At 44.1% G+C, this 27050-nt stretch overlaps 1 protein-coding gene across 1 annotated transcript; it reads right to left on the bottom strand.

Annotated features, from left to right (window-relative positions):
- Positions 1-12907: 12907 nt before the first annotated feature.
- LOC129382961 (uncharacterized) lies at positions 12908-23318 on the bottom strand. Its single transcript, XM_055067169.2, has 5 exons — positions 23156-23318; positions 19735-19941; positions 18167-18302; positions 16443-16516; positions 12908-13378 (listed from the first exon to the last, which is right to left on the bottom strand). The coding sequence occupies exons 1-5, from the start codon at positions 23303-23305 to the stop codon at positions 13100-13102; spliced, it is 846 nt and encodes a 281-aa protein (XP_054923144.1). The 5' UTR covers positions 23306-23318; the 3' UTR covers positions 12908-13099.
- Between the last annotated feature and the right edge of the window lie 3732 nt (positions 23319-27050).

Here is a 27050-nt window from a genome sequence, read left to right as displayed (position 1 = left end):
TTAATATCAGGTGTTAGCCAAGATTCAGTAAATAAAGCGATGTCAGTTCTATGGTCTTCGAGGACGGCCTCAACTGTTTCTTTTTTTGGCAGGTAGCTTCTAATATTTGTCAGTAGGACAGAAATTTTGTTAGTTTTAGCTGTGCGCAGGCATTCTGACAGCTGGACCTGCGGCAGGGAAGTGTCGCACGGCACCCGCGTTGACCGCTATGAATGAAGTTCTACAACGGCATCTGTTTCGGCGTTGTAAGTGAAAAGTTTTCTGCCGATAACCAACTTATCAAAGCGGATCTTAAATGAAGCGTTAGTTTGTTGGCCATAAGAAAAAAGCTTTTTCCGGGCTAGCCGAACTTTAGCCGAGTAATCCTCACGAACTGAGAATGGGGTTTCTTTAAGTTTCTGTCCTGCAACGAGAATTCTTGATTTATCTTTGAAGTGTGCAAGCTTAACTATTATTGGGCGGTTTTTACCTAACTGGAAACGACCTAGGCGGTGTGCACGTTCGATATCTTGGCTGCCAATTGAAATACCTAAGTGTTCGGAACAGAAGGAAGTAATGTGGGCCTCAGACTGGTCCCAGCTTTCGCCGAGTTCGTCCGGAAGTCCGAGGAACAATATGTTTGTGCGTCGCAAGCGGTTTTCAGCGTCGTCGCACTTGTTTGTCAGTGCTTTAACGTCTGAAGCAAGCTGGGCCAAGTCGGTGTTTGTTACGGACGCAGCTGCTTTTTCTGGGTGTGTTTCGATAGTGTTTTCGAGTATTTCGACGCGCGCTGAAAGACGATGCACCGAGTCTTCAATGTTCGTTTGTGCGGACCGGATCAAGGCAAGCTCGGCAAGTACGGTGCTCTGAGTGGATTCAATACGAGATATGGCTTGGTAAATTGTTTCCAAAGACGGCGGAGCATCGTTTCCGTTAGGGCCTGGGTTTAGTTCGACATCACCAGATAAAACAAGGAGAAGAGAAATAAAGTGGGCGTTGAGCCAGTAGAAGCAAGCGATACACAGCATCCTTTGGCAACACTCGATGGCGTCTTTGGGGCACGACACCGCTAGCAAAAATGGGTTGCTAGAGCGACAGTACGTGGCATAGGGAAGATAACTAACCTGCAGCAGATTAAAAAATGGCGTCTGCATGACGAGTTGCGATGCGGTGGCGTGCCCCAAATGACTCCAGTGGTACAGCGGCTTATGTAGGTGCCAGATTCCCGCGCTTGTGCCAGGTTGCCAGATGACAGACTCGTCCACCGCTGGGAGCAGCGGATGCAGGTCGATGTGGTCGTCGATGTAGTCGCCGCCAGCTGGCAGCCAAGCGATTTCGTTGATGTCGTGTGGCCCAAAAAAGCCTGAGCTTTCGGCGTTGGAGCGTGAAGTGGCGGGGCCCCATACCAAGATTGCCTGCAGCAGATTAAAAAATGGCGTCTGCATGACGAGTTGCGATGCGGTGGCGTGCCCCAAATGACTCCAGTGGTACAGCGGCTTATGTAGGTGCCAGATTCCCGCGCTTGTGCCAGGTTGCCAGATGACAGACTCGTCCACCGCTGGGAGCAGCGGATGCAGGTCGATGTGGTCGTCGATGTAGTCGCCGCCAGCTGGCAGCCAAGCGATTTCGTTGATGTCATGTGGCCCAAAAAAGCCTGAGCTTTCGGCGTTGGAGCGTGAAGTGGCGGGGCCCCATACCAAGATTGCCTGCAGCAGATTAAAAAATGGCGTCTGCATGACGAGTTGCGATGCGGTGGCGTGCCCCAAATGACTCCAGTGGTACAGCGGCTTATGTAGGTGCCAGATTCCCGCGCTTGTGCCAGGTTGCCAGATGACAGACTCGTCCACCGCTGGGAGCAGCGGATGCAGGTCGATGTGGTTGTCGATGTAGTCGCCGCCAGCTGGCAGCCAAGCGATTTCGTTGATGTCGTGTGGCCCAAAAAAGCCTGAGCTTTCGGCGTTGGAGCGTGAAGTGGCGGGGCCCCATACCAAGATTGCCTGCAGCAGATTAAAAAATGGCGTCTGCATGACGAGTTGCGATGCGGTGGCGTGCTCCACATGCTAACATACAATGGAGGCTACGGTGCAGCAATTTTCCCCTGAGGCGCAACACAAGCGCACCTAGACAAGCACAAGCGAAAAACTTGATCAAAAGCACCAAGACGTTGCTCCACGACGGGTGACCGCACTGCAGATCGAGATGAAAGATTCACCCCGGAAGGTGGTTTCTAGTTTCATATTCAATATTTCTTTGCAGATAGCATGGAAACCAGTAATATATAATTGGCAACAGCTAATAGTTCCCCAGAAAAAAAAAAGATCATCGCCCGTTCCAGTCCGTGAAGATGGTCGAACAGCGAATCTGTGTTAGTTTGACCGAGTCTTACACTATTGAAGTAAAACTTCGCAAGCAGTCAATGTTGTAAATATTTTGTTTCACCATTCTTTCACCTCATTTTCGCTTTTGAGTGCTTTGTGTGATGAGCATGCTTTAGGGGTGCTTTTTCTATGCGCCTCTACCAGTTTTCCTTTTTCTTTCTTTGCTTTTTTCGTTGCCTTTTAAACTCAGCATCTCTGGCGCGCAGCTCGGGGTCGGCCCTACGATGACGGGCCCGTTCACAAGCCAACTCTTGCTCACGCTCGCGGTAGGCAGCTTCTTCCTCAGGAGTACAGACCACTCATGGTGTTGTTATAGTTGTAGATGGGCTAGAATGTGCGGAACCACTCCAAAGCTCCGTATATTGGGCGCAAGGCCGACCACTGGAGATGCGGGCGCTGCAATCGTTTTGGCGATTGGTTGGATTTGTTTGACGATTGACGTGGCTGCCAGCAGTTCTTGCAGGCGCAACAAGTGACGGTAGCCACATGTTCCTATTATCGCGTTTCAATCGCTGGGCACTGTTCGTTGGCCGCAAACTGCCAGCATAACATTTGTTTCTTTCACGGTAGGCTGGGACCAATCGTCGATAAATTCGATGCCGATCTGGCTCGATCGCCAAAACTGCATCGCGTTACAACCGTATAAGATTCGCGTACAAGATAGCATTCTCAAAGGGGGAAAGGGGTCACTCCTACCCCTTTCCTCCCCTTGAGCTCTTCCTCTCCGGCTAGGTCAGGTGACCCCTTTTTAACGAACTCCGACAACGACGGCACAGGCTCCGCGTAAAGAGCTTCGCTGTAAAACTAGCATCGCGTGTTATAGGGCCGTTTTGGAGCGAAATACGTGAGCGCAGGACCTCACGCCGCTACCAGACAACAGAAAATAATGATCCCCGCCGATACTGCAGCTCTCCTGCCGGCAAAGAGACGAAGCCCGAACGGAGTTGTGGTCAGCTCGACATGCAGACCGACGTCGCCGTTGAGAGTCCTGTCTATTCTTCCACCGTGATCTCGACTAAAGGAGTGGTCTTTGCGCTTATGTGGGCCCGCCTTGCTTCAGTGCGATTGGCCTCAAGCTGGAGCTGCTCGGCCCGCGTTCTGACAACACGCGGAAGCAAGTTTGCGCGACGTGAGGGACGTGGTGCTCCGCTGCGAAAACCCCGCAACTGCGTTTACCATTCGTGCCAACGTTACTCGCACCAAACTTTCATTCTAGTCACCCTACTTTCACTACTGAGTGTGGGAAAACGGTGGCATAAGGCGATAGATTATGCGTGCTTAACATAAGCTGTGTTACAGTTCGTTCCAGCAAACAAAGGTGTCCAAGCTACGGACTTAGAATACAGCTTATTCTGTGCACCAGTCTCCGTGATTGAAACACGATCTTACTGGCTGTTTCGCCACCTGGCGTTCTAATTTTGACGCAAAACGAAATTATACAGGTGACATGAGTAATGGTCTTCATGAAATCCGTTAAAACTAAGCAAATTACCATTTTTATGTGTAATTATTAACGACCACGAAGCATTGTGAGGCGTTCAAGAACTTGGCAAGCGTCACAGCGCGTTGGATTTCACGCCCGTGGCCTAATGTTTAGAGCATCGGGCTGCGACGCTAGGTGTCCTGTGGTCGAATCCTGTCATGGACAATTTAATTTATGCGCATTTATGATGTGTATCCGGAACATCACCGCGGCAAGTGGCTGCTGGGGACATAACCAGCAGCACATATCAGCCCACTTTTCTTGGCTGCGCTACCTACATGTGCAGTCCACTAAAATAGCTAGAAACATGCCGGATAAAAAAAAAACTTGGTAACACGATAAAAAATATTTTGCCATTGTTATTAACATTTCTCAATCTCTACTATACCACACTGAAACAATCAAGCTGTACATTTAGAGGCCCTATTGAGATATCTGCATTGCAGCCGCCCACCTTTCCATTTGCCAAGAAGTATTCCAGTGTTTACGAGCACCACTGAAGGCTCATGTCGCTCTACAAAAAAAAAAAAAAGAAAGAAAGCTTCAAATGGCAGTCGTCCTGAGCCGATGAAACCAGGTGAAACTTCAGACATGTGCATATTAAAGGAGCCATTTTTTCAAACGTCTTGCAGTGTCTAACGTGTAGGCAGACCTTCGCCTTGATAGTCCGGTTCCGAAAAAGTTGAGCACGCCCAGCTATTTGCGTCGGAAAAAAATACTTGTAGCCTATTGAGCTGAGCCCAGACGAACACATCAATTTCCATTTTCAAACATATACTTGACCATGGCAATGAATGCTGCTAGAGAGCGAGGCTGGAGGGCGATACCTCGAGCACAAATATTTCCGTTTCAATTACGTACCATAGAACTTCTATCAAACCTCATATAAAGATCATCTTTCCTTTAGGAGAAAATGTTTGAATCAGCGTATAATCCCAATAAATAGCTTCCGAACGTTGTGGTTTCTCGTACAGCTAGCAATGCGTGTCCGTCGTCCGCGCCATATGTCACACGTATGAAAAGAAAAAAAAAAGAAAAAGAGGCGGGTTGACGGTCTGTTAACAGACGCGCACACACGGCGCTGTTAAAAACTTCAAACCATAGGAGCCTTTTTAAACTCTAACAATGAGAACCCAATAAACCCATGGACACTTCACACGGCGGTATGCCTACTTTCAAGCATAATTGCGCGTGCGACGAAGCCATGTATTTACCCATATGCGTTCTGCAATTAGGAGACCTAGATGGGGCAGTTGGTTGCTGGCTTGATGAAACATGGTTACATCGGCGCCTGTAAAGACCGGATAAAGAAAGAATGCGCGGAGGACAATCGCGCAACTTCAATTCTTTGTCCCGTCATTACACGCGCCGATTTAAGCATGTTTCATCAAGGTTCTGGAACGTCTCCCTGTTTTATATAATTCTTTTTCTTGTTCCTATTTACCCCAGGTTAGTACCTGGGGTAAAGAAAAAATTTAATTATGGGATTTTACGTGCCACAAGCCCGATCTGATTATGAGGCACGGCACAGTGCTGGACTCCTGATTACTTTTGACTATCTAGGATCTTTAACGTGATTACAATTTTTAGTGCACGGTGCAAGGGCGTTTTTGCAATTTATCCCCAACTAAATGCGATCGCTGGGCCCAGGATTTGATTCCGCGAACTCGTGCTTAGAAGCGCAAGGCCATGGCCACTGTGTCACCACGACGGCTTCCCCGTACTGCACTGACAAAAATTCACTGTCAACGCACCCGTGCAGACAATCTTTCTATTAATTCGTTAATGGGTAATTTACGTTGGTACGATGTACTTACAGATAGAGAACTATGGTCGTCGCGGCGATGATTATCCATTCCTGCAAGCCGACAAAGAGCTCCGTAATTCGTGCTATGGGGAACTGCACGCCAACGAGGCACTTTGGAGGGAGCAACGACGACGTCCGCGGCTTCTGCACGCAGATGCTGCCGCTGTGTTTCTTATCGACGGGTATCGTCCATTAGCTGTGGCAACTGCAGCAATATAAAACGGCAGTCGCGAGAAGCCTGTCTGGCTCGAGTACGCTGTCAATTGGCGACGGCAAGGCCAGGTCATTGCGCGAGCGACAGGAAGCGCCGATAAAGAGAATCCGGGCACGTCCGACGCCAGACATTGAACCAGTGCACGGCGCGAATTTTTATATCCGTGTGTCGAGAATATTCCCCCGCTGCCGTATAAAGAAATCATTTTTCTTTTTCGAACGGGTCTCATCAAATAAGATTACGGAACGGGGCACCCGTTCGGACCAGGCCCAGTTTGTCCCTGTGGGAACCTATTTAGTCGAGTCCCGTTTTATCCTTTTCAGTCCTGCCCTGTTTAACCGTCTTGTTTGATGCCGTTCAGGCCTTTCCAGTTTACTCCTGCTCTGATCTACTTGCTTCCCCATTCGGACCACGTTCATTTAGTATTGGTCTGATTCCGCTCAAAATAATTCACTCTTCACATCTATATGCTACACTTAGAGATTTGAAATGTCTTGCAGACAAGTACATCTGCAGCATGTTTGCTCGAAGAATGACATTGGCATATAAAGGTTTGCGTGGCACGTCGCTTGATTCAAAGATGAACACAATTTTCAGCATAAATTCATTAGCACAACCAACGATTACGTGGTACAAGGCAAAAACAAAGTACATAAAACTTAGTCACAGATGCACTGCTACTATGTGCATGCAGTTCTATGTTTTCTACTTTCGCAGTCTCTCTTGCTTCTAAACAACATATTAAATAATTTATACGTCACACTTTTACAAGTACTCAGCAACGCTTCCAGTGCGAACGAACCAGTTGGGAGCATTATCGAGGCTGCTGCTAGTTTTTCTCGTTTAACAGCAGTACTTCCACGGCCAGCATCGCAGGTACCTGCGAAGTCAAGAAAGCGTCGTTTGGTGTCGATCTCTGGCATACCAACAACCGTGTTAGCTTGTGGTCACGCCATAGAAAGTAGCAGCTTTAGCTTGCAGTGGTGTGACCATGGCAAGCGTCGACGCGTACAAAGCTTCCGGGTAGCTGGGGCTCTGCTCTGGTCTTCTAATTAATTCTTCCTCTAGATATCACTTTTCATACGTGACACACCCTCAAGCCCACTTCCGAGTTTTCGCTCCTCGATGAACCGTACCCCTATACATCACCATGCCCACACTTTACCATACCCACTACACACAACCCTAAATTTCACATAGAAAGTCACAACGCCACATAAGCCATGAAGACACACACACACAATATGCACTCCGCACACACGCAATGGCACCACTCGGTGTCCGTTGAGCTCCAGCATATCAAACTACACAGCCCGTTGTGCTCATGCCATCGACAGGAACAGCGACAGGTCAGTGGTGGCATCCATGGCTAGGGTCTCAGGCTCTGAAGTGTCCGAAGTTTCCAAGTGGTTCGACCGATGGTCGTGGCGGGAGTAGAGCCTCGTCAAGCCTGGCCCTAACTAAAGACGCTTCAGATTATCGCCACAAATGTACCAAGCGTATTTATTCAACATATTTTAGACAAGAAAATACAATTATTTTTCAATTATAAGGCCTTTCTTTTTCTTAATATTCTTAGTTTTGGAGTAATCTCATGCCACACTGTAAGGCTGATGGCTTCAGTTACTCTCAATATGTGGCAGCAGCGCCATGCTTTAGGTAGTCTAGTTTTTGGATGGCACACAAATTGTGGCGGCTAATAACCTTTGGAAAGTAAAGGAGCACTCGCCATAAAAATACAGAGGGAATGCCTTTGATCATGTCATTTAGAGGCCAAGTTAATTAGCAGCTCAAAAATGGTGGAGACGAGTCGTAGAACATGTAAGAAAGTACTGTAATGGCAGCTGTGACGGTTAGCGGGAGTTTTCGCTACTAAGGTACCTGCAAAGGCTTGGCAGGTTTAGCATGAACACAGGAATGCTGGAAATGCATGCGATAATGCATAATATTTGCACATAAATAATGCAACCACGAATATAACGCGAGAGTGGACCTTGTCTGAGAAAAAGAAACATAATATAAGGTTATAACTCAAAGTGATGCCGCAGAGAAACGGGAAAGGGCACACAGAGGAGGATACGCGCAGGGCAGCATTCATCGTTACAGTGAACTGCAGTCTCAAAATAAAGTGAGAGGATGGGTGCTGTCTACCTGTCACTGTCGGCGAGAGCAGTGCCATTATCCGTGAAATCCACCAAAGCTATTGGAATGCAACACTTCAGAAACGTCCATGATACAATCGAGCGCGGCAAAGCCTTCCATTGATTACGCAATCACTCACCGCGCAACTTCGAATATTGCTTGCATGACACACCTGCATTACAGAGCCAATCGTCTTGCGCTAGGCTGCGATTAAATATGGCTCGAAGAAAAGAGCGCTACGAAGATGCGGACTAAAAGAGGAACATGTACGACGGACAAGGCCGCGTCTTCGTAGCGCTCTTTTCTTCAAGTATGCAAAACCAACTCGCCCACATCAAGCTTCTGCTGCTTCAAATATGCCTCGCCATCCCGGCCCTACGAAAGTGAATGCCCTGCGAAGGTGTGAAAAACCACCGCTACATATTCTGAGGGGGGTATTGTTTTTATACACAAAATCGTTATATGGCTCGTGAAGCGAGAAATCCGGCGTTAACATCCGATAGTACCAAAGCCCATGTGACCAAGTGGTGGTGTCACGTTTGACGTGGTGACGAAACGCGTTTACGTCATCACAAACGTCGCATGGTGATATCATCACAAAATAGTCGTGTGCGAAGACATCATCACGTCAAACGTTACGTTATGAAGGGATCGTAACGCCACGATATCGCCTTATAACATCATGTGATGACGTCTTCGTGTCAAGCGTGACGTCACGCAATGACGTCATTGTCAAGTGATCATAAGACCTGATGGCGTAATGTGATGCCTCTTCGAGAAACAGCACACTGTGCACTTACGGTTTAGCACTTACTCCGAGATCATCCCGTGATGACGAAACGTGATTACGTCATCACATCAAATGTCGCGTGTCATCACGTCAAACCTTCCGTTACGTGATAAAGTGACATCGCCTGATGACGTAATCTGGTGACTCCATCACGTCAAAAGTAACGTCACGCGATGACGTCTTCGTCAAATGATGATGTCACCTGATGACGTCATCTGATGCCACTTGGAGAAGCAGCACAATGTGCGCTTCCCGCTTCTTCGCACTGTCTCCGGCATCGGCTCACTTTTTCTTTGTGAGCAAATGTCGCGCACGCGGACGCGAGAGGTCACGACCAACTTGAGGCTTAGAGCTTCACTGTAAAGGTTTTACATTTGTGTCACGGACGGGAATATGAGGCTTATTCGAGACCGGAATTCTTTCCGAAAAAATGCGCAACGATTACGATACTCCCTGATACAAAATTTGAGCGCAGCTGTATACGTGTTTTCATTTCGCGACATAATAAGGCAAGTAATTTGAAACAGAAATCACCGCACGGACTAACAGGGAGCCAGTGCGTCAGACCCTTCGCATTTGGAGGGACAGTATGGAAACGCTGGCATGATAGGCGGCATCGGAGCCAGCTGCGCAAGACGACGAATGCGGGAGAAGTAGCACGATCGCGTTCGCGCGGTTTTGCCGAGGAACGCCGACGCTTAACCCATGAAGGGGCGCCGAAGAGCTGCGCTATAAAAAGAAAGGTTGCACTACATTCGTGTAAATACGATACGTGAACAAGGGGTTGCTAAGAAAGGCATAACATATCTTGCAGAGCATTTCCATTTGCGCTATTCCCGACAGGGGCGTCTGCTTCAGAAGGCGTCTGGTGTGTTCGACACCACGGATCCGAGCGAGCACTTGGAGTTCGGACCCTCCCGCGTGTAGCCGTACGCAGCTTAGCCGTGTCAGGAGAAAGGGGGTGCTGGAGATAGAGCCGGTGTCGGGTGTGTGGATCTTTAAGGCCGCTCGCTGGAGACAACACATCTCTGGCCTCTGCTTCACGTAGGCGGCACCTCCGGTCTGGCACACCCGGGAGAAATCGGCAGTCATATTGTTACGAATGATGTTTATTTACAGGGTGAAACGAGATCCGAGATGGAAGCTACAGGTTAGGCCCAGCCGGCGCAGAGTACCCCGAGATCACGCGCGCACACCCTACTTCTTCTTTCTCTGCCTCAGCCGCGCAGCGCTGCACTGTAAACAGAAAAACACCCAGATGGGCATTTTTGGCTTGTCCTCTAGCGCATTCCCTATTGTACATGTTTCTACTCTCATTGAAGGGAGTGCAATAATACTCCCATTTAATGAGAGTGTTTGCAGGGTACATCAGGAGCAATCAGCAGTACCATTTTACTCCTGCTTGCAGAAATTCGAAGAGGTACAATGGGAGCATTTGCGGTGGAATCAAGGAGTTTTTTTATATGTTAATTTAAGAGTAAATAGGTGGAAATAAAGGCATTGTAGTTTGCTCCCCCTCTACACCCCCCCCCCCCATTTTTTGGGCAGTAAATGGGAGCAATTTTTACATCCGAAATAAACCCCTCCAAAGCTTTTACTCACTGCTGGAAGCTCAAAATGCAGTCCCGAAAATGCAAGCCATTGGCTTGCATTCCCACGAGACTGCTTTTTGAGCACTTAAAAGTGGTTAAAAGCTTTGGAGGGCTTTGTTTCGGGCTGTTCAGACGCCAGGGTAGAAACCTCTTGGAGTTCTTCTTGTGCACTATGAAAGATTACATGCAAAGCAAGCACTCACAAAATATTTTATTAGAAATATCACATTTTATATATTGCAGTCCTGCGGTTCCTTCCAACAATGAGTACAAATGGTGACTAGACAGTTTGCCACATGTTTAGAACAGTATTTTTAAAGATACAGGTAATGTACAAAAACTCCAGTGGCGAGGAGACGGTCTCGCACAATAAAATATGACAAACCTATGGCACAAACATAAGAAGCCTGAACTTATCACATATTCAGCATTTACCACAAATATATACTTCGACCTAGTCACTAGAAAGCTTGCACAACGGCTAAAACAAAGAAATCCAGGCACTGTACAATGGTGCCAGTGGCCAGCAAAGAATGAAAAGGCACAAATTTAAGGAACTTATCACACACTTAAAATATATCAACATACGAAGCTTTAACCAGCTTATTAAACAATCCCTTTTCACCAGACCACGCCCAACACTTTTGCATATGACTAGATTTGTGAAGCTGCCAAATTTAAGCCTTGTCAAATTGAAAGTATTGACCATTTTTGTGCCATTTTTTACTTCACTTGATAGACCTCAACCGAATAAATAAATTATGGCATCTCAATTCCCCAAGTATGCAATAATTAATTAAATTACTTTTTATTAAGACTCAAAATGCATGCCAAGAGCAGTGCTGCTTCAGAGGTGTAGAAGGTTACGCATGTAGCGACGAAACCAATTGCAATTTCATGGTACCGGATACTGCCAACATGTATGCACACCACGGTCGTCGTGTTTAAAGCCCAGCCCATTTAACACTCCACGGGACAAGAGGGAAGGGAGTGTCTCCCTGTATTTCCAAGAGAAGTGAACAATCAGAGGGGACAGTTTGGCAGCTTTCGGCGACACAATCAGTTCATGCCCTTAACTTCAATTCAATTCAACTACTACACCCTGCCAACTCAACTTTCGGTGAAGCGACAAATAACCTTTTTCATGTCCGAGGCCTCACTCTGCCAGAAGAGTGTTTCGGACAAGCCGTACAAAGATATTTTAATTATTAACTTGTAGCACTCTCATGGAACTGAGGCTTCGCACCGTAAATATGGAGTCAGCAGCTACTCAAGAAATCGGGACACCGAATTTTCGTGTCAGTACTCCTTTAACAATCTAGCACTGATGCCAGTCAGAGGTAGTCTGTGCGACTTAGTACAACAGAAATAAAAGTGAAAAACCTTAGCACTATATTGAGAGGTCAACTCATCCCATTTATTGAGCTGAAAGCTGAAACACAGCACAGGTGACCAACATTCCTGAGGGCTTTCTTGCACACCTGTGCTCATTACAAACATTTTGGTGTGCAAAAATAAATTGCCTCTAATGTGACTGAATATAACATTTATCTACCTAAAATAATAAAAATTAAAGGCACTTTTTAAAACTCCTAAAGTCATATATAAAAAAAGGTTTCACTAGGCCATTTGACCAAACATTCTTGAAGCCTGTTCATACTGAATCAAATTTGAATGGTGCATAACATAGGAGCCAGTACGTTAAAATTAGCCCACAGCATATCTGCTACTGTTGCTTTTGTGTATCAAGCTCAGCACCTTTACAACATAAAACACATGAGCTGTGCACTACTAGTCACTTTGATGCGCTGGCCACTGTATCTTGAACAAATGCACATTGCAGAAAAAAGCCAGCACATATTTTTAAAGTAAACTGTGGCAAACAGCACAAAAAGAACTAGGAAAATCATTGTGTGCAAGGCAACAATATTACAAAACACAAGCAATAACTTAACACTTAAGCTTGACTACCACATTATGATTGAAGTATTACAGTATTGAGGCAGTTTAACGTCCACTGTCTTTATTGCAACCCCTACTTGCCGAGAAGGCCCCGGTTTTCGCTTCGCAGCTGAACCACAACTTCATATGCAGCAACAGCTGGCGGGCGAAATTTAAAGTGAGGTACGGCATAAACATGACCACTTCAGGAGAAGATGCCGTTGGCAACACAGGATGCAGAAACATGGCAAAATGGTCAGCCGAGGCACATCTTGATAGACTGCGCACCCAACAATATCTTTAACACGAATGAGTCTGCGCTCTTCAAGCTGCTACTAGACAGAATGCCTGCATTCAATGACGAGACATGCACTGGCGGTAAGCATGCCAATGACAGGATTTCAGCTGCATTCGAAGTGAACCATTTCTTGTGATTGGGAAGTCAGCCATGCCAAGATGTTTCAAAAGCACCCAACTGCCGTCTAGAGTTGTCTACTGCAGCAATACAAAAGCATGGACTGCAAAGCTTTCTGAGGAGTACATGCGCCTCACTGACCACTATGTTGCAGGAAGAACAGAATTGCAGTTATCCTAAATGCATCGGCGCACATCGCACTGGATAACTTTGCAGCTGCGAAGTTGGCATTTCTGCTTCCTAACACATCAGATTGCCCAGCCCTTGGACCAAATCATCATTTGGGCTGTGAAACTCTACACAAGAATCGGCTGCAAAGAAGTTTTTTAGGCCTTGAGTGTGGCCACTGGTTAGTAGCCTATGGCTCTTCCAGGGAGTCTGCATGGCCTCTGAAAAAATTGATTAGTTGAAGAGCTTTGACGCGCGGCTTTGTGTGCGTTAAGTTCAGAAATGCATGTTCTATGAATGTTAACATTTTGTGCGCCTTTCGTGGGTATTCCACATGAAACACCCAAAAGGATGCAAAGAGGCAGGCTACTCCCGAAAGCAGCGAGGAGACTTGAAACACTAGTTGCTTGTCGATGTGCAGTGCAAATCCTTCATCCTGCACCAGACACGGGGTCAGCGGGGCTTCTTCCTAAGGTTAAAAAAAGGAATGCTATTGTGTAAAGTCTTTTAGAGTAATAACGGTGAACCAACTAGAAAAAAAAACTCATTTTCACTTTAGACCCACACACGAGTAGTGAGTGTTTAGGAGTAAGCCGGACATGTCCAGTGACTATTGTTATCCTGATAAAAAAGACTTTCTTTATTTCCTTTGTTTTTGCTGCCCAAGTGCTGAGGACAACAAAATTAGTTTTCAAGAAAAATTTGGCTTCACAAAAAAAATATAAGCACCTAATGAGTTAAAGTACTTGTTGCAGATCTTTTTGAATTCACATTTTGGTTGGCTCCCAAAGCAAAGGATAGCGGGTACTGCTCTAAGAATATTTAGCAATGGACTACAGGTCAAAAGCCTTGATTCCGTTTTGCGCCGTAAAGTAAAGGAACCTGCGACAAGCACATACAGACCACATGTGTCGCAATGGTGGAACCATTTATTCAGCCACATTTCTCATTTTCCAATTCCAAAACTAATATAATGCGACTTGTTTTTTAAGATTGCTTTAGTAAAGCCAATAAACTTATTTTAGGAAAGTCAGACTGCTTTTTTGAAGAGTATTTTATCATAAAGCTCATTTACTGATCTGGCTAAACTTGACCACCTCTCGTGGGACATTTAGTGCTGTTGAGGGAAGAGATACTTGCTCGAAATTCAAACTTCCATGGCAACAGGTTGGCAAAATTTTGAAACCGTGCACTACATAAATTCAAATAAGAATAAAGAAAAATCTCTAATATGCAACACTTCGTTCTTGCTTTTGATATTGTAGCAGTGATATTCTGCGGTAATCAGTTGCAATTGAGGCAATTGACATGTAGTCTGTCGCTAAATATTCTTAGAGCTATAGCTACAATACTTTTCTATTAGTACTTAACCAAATGTGGATTCATAAAAGTTTGCACAAGGCAGTTCTGGCTCACCAGGCAGTTCCATACTTTTGCATAGGAAACAATGGTTTCATTGTACATGACACTCAGGCAACAGATTACAACTTTTTCAGTAAAATTAGGATAGCCACCTACATGCCCCCGACAAACATGCGGTACTTGAAGGGACACTAGAGGCAAATACTAAGTCAATGTAGATTGCCAAATATCATTCCAGAAACCTCACAGCACTTGTTTCGTGCCAGGAAAAGATAAAATCACGTTTGAAGGGTCCGGATGCCTTTGGCGCAATTCATATAACCAGCCCGCAAGTGGCGACACTGCATACGCAGTCACCGCCCTTTACTGCCATCGGCGAGTAAAACTGTGCCCAGCAGACATCACGGTTTTCTGCAGAAAGCGCAAGCACGCAGCCAAGCAACAGAGCAAAGAGAGTGTTGGATTTGCTGCTGCAGCTGCTCTTGGTCAAGTGGTGTGAAATGTTCAGGAATACCACAATATCACATGGATGTGGCATTCTCTGCTATTCGCAGTACGCGAGTTTCTTGAGCCAGCAAAACCAGCTCAGCACTACACGATAACTACTGGAATGTGAAAATACAGGCGATAGAGTGGAGAAAATGAAACCTTTCAACCACCCGCGTGGTTGTCAGGGCTTCCTTTTTCTAAATATGAAATAAAACTGGACATCTTTTTCATCTTAGATTGCAATACAATTATCTATTACAAGTGGTTGATAACTAGTGACAGTTATAATGAGTGCCTTTGTCATCAGGCTAACACTTGAATGTCCTGGGTGAGTGATTGTCTCTTGCCCTTACGTAAATTTCTCGATTAATAAAGCTTTGTTCAAAATAATATTGAGGCCTTAAATGTTCTTGAGCTCTAATTTATCACTTCAGCTTGACTTAATATTTGCCTTTAGTGTCCTTTAAAAGCATGATGCCTATTGGCAAAAGTATCCTGTGGCAGTTAGAGGAAATAAACAAAGGCATTAGGTTTTGGCCGAGTTGGTTGTACATGGTTCTTATTAGCGTTTTGCACGCACAAAGACAGGACGTCAAACAAAAAAGGGACACACAATATGCGCAAACTCAACTGGCTTTTATTGTGACAGCAACATATATAAACGCTTCCACAATCAGAAAAAAAAAAGAGATGGCAAGAAAACAAACAAGACCACGTTTGCTGCAAAACTGCATAGCCACATGTGCAGGCGAAACCAAACGTTGTCACTGTCATACCTTTTCACCGCCCAGAAACCTCACTACCTTATCCCTTAATGCTACAGATGGGGCACTAACACAACTCTGATCATGCCGAAGAATTTCTCTGGCTTCAACTATCTCCCTGGTTAAGCAATTTATGTGAGAAAATAATATTGTGCATCTGTTAAAAATAGGATAACACCCATTGCATGACTTGCAGTGTTCTGCCATGTGACCTTCAATGCCTTGCTTTACCTTGCGGTGATGTTCTGCTAGCCTCTCGTTTATGCATCAGCTGGTTTGACCGATATAATGCCCGATATAACACCGCACGAGTTCGTTGCATGCAAAGAAAGTGTAGTATATCGGGTTCCCTTGTCGTGCGGCAAGTGTTATATCGGTCAAACCAGCCGATACGTAAACGAGGCTAGCAGAACATCGCCGCAAGGTAAAGCAAGGTATCGAAGGCCACATGGCAGAACACTGCAAGTCATGCAATGGGTGTTATTCTATCTTTAAGAGATGCACAATATTATTTTCTCACATATATCGCTTATATCATATATATCACATATGTTGCTTCTGGGCAGTGAAAAGGTATGACAATGACGTTTGGTTTCACTAGTGGCTATGCAGTTTTGCACATGGTTTTGTTTGTTTTCTTGCCATCCTGTTTTTTTTTCCCGATTGTGGAAGCGTATATATATGTCGCTGTCACAACAAAAACCAGCTGAAGTTTGTGCATGTTGTGTGTCCCTTCTTCGTACGACGTCCCGTCCTTGCATGCAAGCCTAATAAGAAATAAACAATCTGCTTTTAATTCCTGTGTGCTCATTTTAATAGCCAAATGTAGCACACTGAAACACAAAGTGAACAGAAAGCCAATCAGAATGATAAACGCAACAGAAGCATCTTGATAATCAGAATCCTACAGGCACTCACCTGCGTAATGATGCTATCTATGGGCTCCTTGCAGCGCTTTGCTACAAACTGCAGAGCTGCCAGAACAGCATCCTCTGTTAAAAAAGAAATCGGATATTGTAGAATGCTTAGGAAACCTTTCACGCCAAACAGCTTACAGCTTTTATATAGTGCCTCAGGGCCCTGCATGGGTAATTCATCTACTGTGATAAACACTTGAGGTACACATAACTAGTGAAATAACTTGTGCTTTAATCTTCCAAAGGATGATTACCACCAGTAGCAATGACTGTGGGTCTAGTTTCGTCTGCTCGCTGCTCAATTAAACGGGAAGAAATGGTATGTGCTGAAAACTCGCGCGCTTGCTCCACCCTTAGAACTATGGCATATTTTAACATTTCTTTTAGATGCTTTCCCTCATGTTTCATGGTTTCATAACATACTGCCAAGTATTCCACATATCGAAACATACATACATCCTATTTTTTAACTGTAGAGAAAACTATGGTTACAACACTTCAGAACAAGATCACAAAGAATTCAGAACATCACATTAGACAACCACTAAACCACTCAAAAATGTTAAAGTGGCAGCGGTGTTCACAATGAACATACAACCAGAATTTTTCCAATGGTTCCGTATTAGCAAAGTTACAGGCCTTTGCTACCCTCCTCACTGCACTCTGTTCTCTCTGCATATTCCCACCAACTCCATGCAGGGCAGCGAAAAGTAAGGGTTGCGACAACACCCTGCGTGCATTACAGCATGCAAAGGAGGCAGCAGAAAAGCCGGGAGAAGAGCACAAGATTCTTTTAAAAATTTTTGGGTTCTTCGCAGAGCATAGCATTGCTACATTCACAAAGATGGTCATTACAGAATGACTTATGCGATGCGCATGTTTATACAATGTGCAAAAAAAGCCAGAGGTGATTTAAGAGCCCTTTAACTAGCTTATTTAGGTTAACTCAGCTCTCCATTGGAGAACTGAGAAAGCACATAATAATTGCCCATGACTGGCTTAGGTAAGCAGCACAAATATAGTTGAGTAAGGTATACAAAAAACAACTTACTTTATAACTCTTTGCAAGTACAAGTAAAAAAGAAATTCAAGGTTTCAATTCAACCAGCATTGCCGACTTTCTGATACCCGATACTGACCCCACCACCACCGTAGTTGCCATCACCCCACAAAAAAAAATTCCTGAACTCCCTTTAAGGGCAACACCGGCGATTTTTCTATGTCCACTGATTTTAATAAAATTTGGAATATGCGTTCTCTTTTGCACTCTGAGTATCTGTACCAAACTATACGGCTGAAGATGAATTTTAAAGATTGGTTGCATTCTTGATTCGAGACTTTCTACTGGCCACCCTGTGTATGTGACATCAGAGACAACACCGCCACTGTTGCTGGAATCCTCACTTAAATTGCCACTGCCTAGTTTGGAAACTCTGTAAGAGCTCTTTGTGTCAGGAGAAATGATCCGCTTGGCTTCTTTGGCGTTAGCACCACATGTACTGCATGTTTACATTATGGTGGTGTAGGATCTATTGTCACACGAAGCAGCTACCTATTTCGGTATCTCATTTATTGGTTATTTAAAATTACTGGTGAACTTCTAAGCAAACTAAATCACCCTACGGGTGACTGAACTGCCAATGCCATTTGAATATGACAATGTTACAATATGGTTAAAAAAATGCCAGTTGCCCTTTAAGAGCGTCATCATAGAAACATATTTACCGGATCCCACTTCGGAAAATGCCACAACCTCTTCTGCTTCTCCAAAGCTCAGAATAGTGTAACCAAGCTGCTTGCAGCCATTCTCCATTGCCTCCATCACGTTTCTTTGGAAAAGTAGGTCAAACTCCACGAGAAGCTGGAAAGAAAAGAATGTTCAAGAATTCTTTGCTCTGCTAGCAAACTAATGCAATAGTGAAAACCAATTGTGCAAGGACAGCCAAGGCAGCAGATGTCAAACATCTCTTAGAGCAGGCATCACATAGTAGTACATAAGCTTAGGAGCAAGCAACCAGCCAATAAACCTTCGTACGGCATCAGCATATTGTCGGAGTTAAGATTGCTTGTTGTTACTACATAAGAAAACAGTCAACAAATCCAGAAAGCCAGGTAAATTATGGTTGATTTAAACGTAGAAGCGATAAGAAAAAGGGAAGTGAAAGTGGACAAATAAACATGTAGCAAATGGTCTTTTAGTCCACTTTTTTTTCTAATTGCCTTATGAGTGGTATGTTTAAATAAGAAATAATTATTCACGCATAGTTCATCTAGATTCATTGAGTGTTTTCTTTTATAGCAGTAACTCACAATCAAGCACCTTGGGTCACTTCATTCTTCTCACTCATTGCATAGAAGAGTTCTCGACAGGCAGAATTAATGCCAAAGAAGGACTTATCACCGCATTATGTGCGTGGTGGACCAAAAAAGTGAATGGTAGAATAGTCACTATTGTAGTCTTGAAGAAACGCACACATAACTTGGCTCCTTACTGTATGTTTTCCTTCGCTCCTTTCATTTGCCTTTTTATGCGTTGCATATTGCAATCACTCAGTTCAGCCCTTGGGCACGGCCGGGCAGCCACCATTGACCTTTAGCGCAACCACGTGACGTGACATCACGACAGCCGGAGGAAAATCTGGGCCCCAACTCGCGCAATATGCAACGCATTCTTGGCTTAACCAAGCTAAGCCTGGCCATTTTTGTTATACTTCCACATTTCAATCAAGCAATTAGTTTCCACTATGCTTTCTCTGCCTTCCCTGTTTTCTTCTTACACAACCAACAGCAATAAAGGCACCTTTCAATTAAGTCAACCGGTGAGTTGCAAGACATCTAAAACATTGCCTCTCCATATAAATTATGCCTATGGGGCGAATGGCAGCACCTTGAATCTGTATGAACATGTATAAATCATTGGTATGTGACTGTACCACATCTTTGAAGACAAATGTGACTGGTGGAACACTGTATTAAAATTTTTTTAACCTTGGTTATAGCACTATGCTGATGCATATATTCTACACACTTCCAATGCTGAGCATCTTATGGTTGTGCTCTTGTCATTACTTTATCATTACATAAGAGTTTGCTAAGCTTACTCATACCAAAATACAACTCAGTTTTGTTATCCTATGTTATTTTGTCACTGCAATACACACACTTGTTTGCTTTGCCCTGAAAGAAAAATGCCACAATTACTGACTGAAACACTTAAGCCACTGCCTTAACTTAAAGCTAAGAACCCAGTCAAACAAAAAAAAAAGATGACAAAAACTCTTGCTAGAGCATACCGATGCCTCAGTTGCCAGAAAGGGGAACAGCAACAGAGCATCTGACAGCGTAAGGCTGCGAAGTTGTTCATGCCTGTCTTTTGCTGTTGCAAGCAGCCTCGGCCTTACTGCCTCTTCATCTTGGCAGCCAGCATTGTCTTGAAGCCATTCGTTGTGCAGCCTCAATGACTCGGCAGTTTCTCCATATGCTACAAGATGACTGCAATCCTGAAACACAAGGAAAATCAAGCCCTTCTTACAAGTTGTGAATGCGAAAGCATTAATGTCCAACTGAACGCCACTGAGTAGTCCTTCGAATTATGAACTATTGATGGGCAAGCGAGCGTGTTTATACGATGTTTTCAATTGGCTTTACTGAGATGCAGTAACCGAAATGATGCAGCAAAACCACAAGAATGCAGAGGTAAATATTTCTGAAGAGCAAGTCTGCAGCATTACATCACATTATATACGTGTAATCTTGCCTTGCTTAACCCTTTTAATGCCCCCTTCCCCTTTTTTTCTGACTGCTCCTCCATCCCTTTGGGTCTTTTTAATGTATGTTACAGCAGACATTGCATGCTACAGCTTACTTTGTCGTCACTTTCTCCCAATTCAGAACTTTGAAAAAGTTCCCTAATTCCAATACCTGTCAAAGTGCAGATTCCACACTGGCTTGGCATGGTTTCCCTGTCAATCCTCAGCTCATGTCAATTTTTTTTCTTTGCATATAGGTTCACCAAACAATTCATGCCACATAGCTGGTTCTTCGTTGTCCCTTTATCTGATTATTCAACAGTTTATATGTAGATTCTTTAGCCTGTCAATGTGCAAATGGACCTGCTATATTCACTCACCCTGGCTTCCCTGCCGAGACACAGCACCAGAACACAGGCCACAGGCACATGCCCCACCTACTGTCAGAAGTCTAACTTACAAATTTCGTGTGTTTAAATTAACTCTCTACAGATGGAACAGTAGGTATGCTTTGTTTTGAATACAAGCTAAGCAACCAATGGTGCATATGCTGCATTTATAGGTGCCCCGCAGCCTCTGCTTTAGTGTCGTACTGCAAAATGACATAAGTGTTTTAAACCCAAGCATGAGTGATGTGTATGTCAATTGTAAATTTGACGAAAATTGTATTTAGGTTTCATTATTGCTTCCATATGTTCCATGGACTAAGAAGCAACGTGCAGCAATACAGAAGGAACCCGAATGCTTTTCAATATATGCAGCTAATAGTTGCTAATCTTTCACTCAAAATTCAAAGAACAGCAGCTGACTAGAGATGCATGAAATCTGTCTTGGTCATCATGTGAACCAAACTGACACTAAAACAAAAGGCTCCAACTCAAACTTAATTTTCATTTCTGTGGTGTGTACATATAAGAAAACACCTGCAGTCCTTGAGCATCACTGTAGATTGCTTTTTAGTTCATGGAACAAATGGAAGCCATCATGACGTGACATGCAACTTTCTAAGAGATGCCAATGGTCACCATAGCCTATACATTATTCATGGCTTTCTTTTGCACTCTGAACAAGATAAGGCACTATGCTTTTGCATATAACATAACTGATCGCAGTAGATAACCTTGGGGAAACGCGAATGACAATGAACATGATTGATGTTTTTTTAATTTGCATGCACAAACTCACTTTCGAAGTTTCCGATTTTTTCAAATTTTGCCACTAACATAGAGAATAAATGCATGTGAGACAAAATACACTTGGCTGCCTGTTTAGCATGTAGCAAAGTATGCACAGGCTGAATTCGTAAAGAAGCTTACTGTTATGAGACATACTGAAGGATAACCAAAAATGTCCTTTCTTGCCCCTCTCGTTGAAAAGCTAGGTTTACCCTTTCTTGTTCATGCTATAGGCTTGTGCGTACAACTAAATTTATTTTATTTCATTGAACAACGTTCTGCAAATAAAGTACAACAATTATGAAATCATAAATATATTTTTTGCCCTCTCTAAGTTGGAACATTACGCAATTTGTAAGCTGCGTTTTCTTTGTGTCAGTTACAATTTTCAGGATTCCCGTGTGAAAGGTCTTTCAGTTCGGTCAGCAAAAGTGGTCACTTGCTAAACCACCTGCAACATAAAGATGTTGCACTATTACCGCTTAGATCTTTGCAATTGCACTTCCTTTACTTTGGTATCATTGTGTAGAGAGAAGCCATTATTCTATCATGCATGTGTTCCGTGCAAGCCCCCTCCCTCATTTCCCTGTGACCTCCGGTTTTATACACTGCCTGGAAATACTGGCTGCATGATACTACAGTCGCCGACTGATTTCTCGGACTTGCACTCCAAAAATTCGGACATGCTCGATTATTCGGTCTGCTTCGCGGCAAGGCCATTCTCCCGATAGACCATAATGTATAATTATACAACTGCCAAAAGTTCAGACACCTTGCAACCTCTCGTCCGATTTTTCGGACACTCCTTGAGCCAAGTCGATTGAGAGCACCATGCACAGACTCTGACTAGTGCATGGTTCGACTTGCTGAATGCCATATTTGTTTTGAACGGAGCTTCCTTGCTGCCCCACGAAGTGGCTACTGCAAATCCCCGCTCATCATCATAGTTTCTGCCTGCTTCGACAGAGTGGCTACAGCAGTTCCGGTCTCAGCTTAGTAAGCCACGTCAAGATAATCCAGCAGCTGATTTGTTTCTTCTTTGTGCACGAGGGTGCGAATAGGTTACGTTTTTCGTTTGTGCAACTGGTGTCAGCACGGTGGCGTTTGCTTTGTATGCTGTGTAGAAGTGATGATCCAACGCGGCATACGGAAACATCACATTAAGTGTCTGATGGCGCCGACAGTGCCCGCGCAGACTGCGCTGGGGAATGCCAGCAAGCGGGTGCCGGGAGGCCTAGGACTTGTCGCCTTCCGATGTGCTCCCTACTGACACCGAAAATCTTCTGCCCAGACCTGAGCAATAGTTGCATTGCGATTCCGGACACCATCTCATTTCGCAGTTTCACAGATGCTAACACTGCTGTACTGACGTGTCCAGAGCTCGACGACGGCAAGATCATTCGTCAGGTTTCTGCTACACCGCCGGACGACTCCGAGTACAAGCAGTGACTGTGCTTTCAGCTGCCTATAGTGACCGTACGACCCTCTCAGTTTTAGGCATATCTGATTGCGTGTACATGGAACAGCATGCAATGGCGCATTCACAATTTCTTCAAGCCTGCTGCCAAGCCCGACTAAGTGCGTGGAAATGTAGAACTTCTTTTTTTCTTAATCTGCTTTTTCGGACATTTCTGCAGTCCCCGTGAGGTCCGAATAAACGGTCGGCGACTGTATACTGTCCTAGGTCTGTCACTTTCAGTTTGCAATTTGCAGCTCCACAAAATGGCAGTGCACTTGCTTGACCATAGTACTGTTGGAAAATGTCGGAAAGCTTTTCAGCTGCAACTCACAAAAAGGCGGCATAACTTCTTGTTTGTAGCTTCACCAGAAGCCATCTGTTGTTTCCGCTTGACCAGGAAGTGCCTTTTTTTTGCCAACATTTCTTCAGAGCAATTCTCCGCCTTCTTACGCATGTTCTTGAATTTGTTTCTCAATGCCATGACCCACGAGTCCTGTGAAGAATTGGAAACATATCACTACTGTTAAAAGCACTTAGAAGTTTATTGGTATTGCCTGTATACACATAGAAGTATGACCATAATTGCAGTTTGTTTTATGCATCGAACATAATTGCTTATTAACAGAAGGTCCGGCCATAAAGTTCACAACATCCACGCCATAAACTTGGAATAGGCATAACGACAAACATAAAAGTTAGCCTACATCTCTAGTTCCGGCGGAATATATGTATATATATATATATAATGCTGCAGAACACCCCTAGGGCATCAAAACAAAGATGGCAGCATGCATCATAAAGCTGGTAGAAGCCCAAACAGTGATCCACTTTTTGCATTTAAACGGACCTAATGCCATGAAAACATGCCAACCTGGCTGCAGTGTACAATAACAATGCTGCAGCCTGACGTGAAATGGTGCAGGTGATTTCAATGCAGTCAAACAGGCCACAACGGCAAAAAATGAAGTGGCCAACCGTTGCTACTTGATGAATCATAAGTTGATGCCGTATCGCTTGCTGATAGGCAGATAGCTGCTGAACAAATGGTGCAACAGTTTAATTTGATGCTGGACTCAGATTAAACCCCAGATGAGTCCCATCACTTATCTCTTTTCCTTCATGACCATACTCTATCACAAACTATGAACACTGTTTGTAAAAGCTTATCTGTAGCAAAGGAGAAGTTCTGGATGAACTGAAACATACGTGTCATTATTAGCACAAAGCAAAACACCAGACAACACAAAGTTTATCCCTTTGATCATCTCTACATGACCACGAGAATCAACAGCCATAATATAACATGGCAGCTCAGAAGTGCAGATACATGGTGCAATTGAATTGTCCATATGAGGTAGAAATTATATTTCTTTCTTAGAAATGTAAGTATGGCGACAGTATGGGATGTATGAAACTTACCAGGCCATTTCCGCTGCCAACTCTGTCAGCAAGGTGTGGGTATGCAGTGACAAGCCTCTCGGCAGCTACGCGGTACAACTGTCTAGAAGGGTACCTGTACATAAAGTGAAATAATCAGAATTAATAAATGGGCAATTTTGTATTCTTTTTCCCAAGAAAAACCAATGCAAAATAATATTTGCCAATTTTAATTAAATTGCTAATCTTAAGTATAATAAATGCAAAATACACATGGAAGTGATCTCAAAGACTAAAAACATTTTTCGTCTGTACTTCTTTCTACACACGAGTTTTGTGGAGCTGCGTCTGCTGTGCACTGTGGGAGATCACACCAGAGCTATGTAGCAGCGTGGCATAGATACTACAGCCACCACAGGGTGCTGCAACGTGTCCTCTCACCAGTGCAATGCTCTGACAACTGTTCTGATTAGCCTCTGTGAATGACATAGCTCAAGCACAAGTGCCCATCTCGCATTGAGAGTGCGTCATGCATGGCTGAACCAAAAGTAGCATCACAAAAAATATTTTTAAATTCCCAAATTTTTGCGTGAGGCCTTGTTAGCCCCCTGTGTAGCTTCTGGCATGCTAGTGGACATGAAAGGAGAGAAAACTGCATCAGTGCAATAATACCTCTAACTCTACTTATGCTTGAAATACACAACAAATTTTGTGGCACAAGATTTGCTAGGCAACATTCTTTACAGCAGTGGGCAGGACATGTAATGAGGGAAGATAACCGATGGTCATTAAGGGTTACGGACTGGATTCCAAGGGAAGGGAAGCGTAGCAGGGGGCAGCAGAAAATTAGGTGGGCGGATGAGATTAAGAAGTTTGCAGGCACAACATGGCCACAATTAGTACATGACCGGGGTAGTTGGAGAAGTATGGGTGAGGCCTTTGCCCTGCAGTAGGCGTAACCAGGCTGATGATACTTTACAGTGACGTCATTCTACAATTAGTTAGAAGTGTTTTAGGGCCCCTTGAGCACCAATTCGGAATTTTTTCCACTCTGAAATCTGCACTTGATGCTGAGTTACAAGCACTTTAAAAAACTGAGTGCCAATTGGTGTTGACACAATCTGGACCAGGTGAAGTGGGTGCCATCGCAGCATTGTCATGTTGCTACATCGATGCCCCCCTCCTCTTTGTGGCCTGCTGGTTGCCAGTGTCCACTCAGGATGTAGCAGGGGTCATAGGGCGATGTTATCTCGTAAAGGAGGGCAGTTACCTCAAGGAGGGAAAGCAAGCTGGAACATTTCCCAGACTTAAGACCGAATTCTAGGCTCATCATAACAGAAGCAAGGTTTGGGTACGGGCTAGCTGGTATTCCATGGTATCAATCGTCACAGCGCATACATAGACGAGGGACAAAAACGAGGGACAGCGCTTGTATTCGTCGTCCTTTTTGTCCCTCGTCTATGTATGCACTGTACGTGACAATTGATATCATCATAACAGTGTTAAATGGTGCACTAATACTTTTAGACAGATTCTGCTTGCTTTGGAAGCAATTCTGTGTTCTGGCACTACAGCAAGCAGAAAAAGTTATCACACAGGTAGTGTATTCTGTGCAACTATTTCATTACCAAGATCTTATGGCAACGCTGAACACTTATGATGAAAGGTTGAGTCATTGAGTAGTCAAAATACCGAATTAAAGCTGAAAGCAATAGAAGCATAATGGAGCGCTCACCAAGCTATCTTGAAGCAAGCTGCAAACAGCTTGTTGATAATAGCACGTCGCACTGCACAATTTATCGGGACTTTTCTACGAAGCACTTCCTCGTAATGGTCAAAAGAGGGTAGCACAAAATCTAAGTAATCCTTCTCCTTCTCCAACGGCACAGACTGTACATGCTGCACCTCCTCTGCACATTCTGTAACAGCACTGCAAGGCAATATACAGATTGCTTTATATATCTAAGTAACCAAAAAAATAGTAATAAGAAACACTAATACCCCAAAATGTGCGGTTTTTCCCTTTCGGTACTAATAATTTACCTAGACTGAGTCATTTCCGTGTTGCCTCCACCTCGAACAGCAAACGCAGGGCCTGCACGCTGCGAGATGCACATATATTTAACTTTTCAAACGGAAAACATGAGGCAGAGCAATGTAGCTTAATGAATGAATTGTCTAGACAGTAAAGTAATTGTTTTAACTGTGCACACCCCACCACTTCCAAGTCAAGGTCTTCATAGTGGGTGTTCATTACGCATATACCCATTAAACATACTTCCACTTCAAACCTATATTTACAGCTCAAGTGAGCTATTTATAGAACAAGGCTGAGCTTATATAGCAAGGACATATAGAATATTGCGAGCTACGCACATATTCAATATATGGAATCACATTGCACAAGTCTGGAGGCACTGTAACTGCTCTTGTTTGTTCACGCCACATGTAAGTATTCATAAGGTGAATGCTCTGTTAATACTGCAGTTAAAACAGAATACAATTTTCTGATAACCTATTATTTCTCATTACTATATTATACTATATTATTTCAATTAACATGCCTTAATTGCAAACCATTGAAACTGCTATGATGTATAATTTCCTTTCCATTCTTGGACTTTTCATGCGGTTTGCTAACACTATTTATTTTTATTTTTTTAACAATCTTTTTCACTGGACGCCTGCACACCGGTGTAACAGCCAGATAACAGTCCTAAAATTTGTGTAAATTTTTTCAATATCTTAAGCCCGGATTTTTTCAGTAAAAGTAAATTCATGCTACACATTCATGCAACCAGTTGAAAGTATGCATGGCTTCAGATACGAAACTGTCTGCAAGTGAAAGG

Source organism: Dermacentor andersoni, chromosome 3 (genome assembly GCF_023375885.2).
Source record: "Dermacentor andersoni chromosome 3, qqDerAnde1_hic_scaffold, whole genome shotgun sequence".
Lineage (NCBI taxonomy): Eukaryota > Metazoa > Arthropoda > Arachnida > Ixodida > Ixodidae > Dermacentor > Dermacentor andersoni.
This window is presented reverse-complemented; position numbering and strand designations above follow the sequence as displayed.

Excerpts from the sequence above, each read along its gene's own strand:
- LOC129382961 (XM_055067169.2), bottom strand. The coding sequence starts at position 23,305 with ATGGCATTGAGAAACAAATTCAAGAACATGCGTAAGAAGGCGGAGAAT. Across the intron at positions 18,303-19,734 it reads TTCTGGCAACTGAGGCATCG|CTTCTCGTGGAGTTTGACCT; the intron begins GTATGCTCTAGC and ends TTTTCTTTCCAG. Across the intron at positions 16,517-18,166 it reads ATTTTCCGAAGTGGGATCCG|AGGATGCTGTTCTGGCAGCT; the intron begins GTAAATATGTTT and ends CTTTTTTAACAG.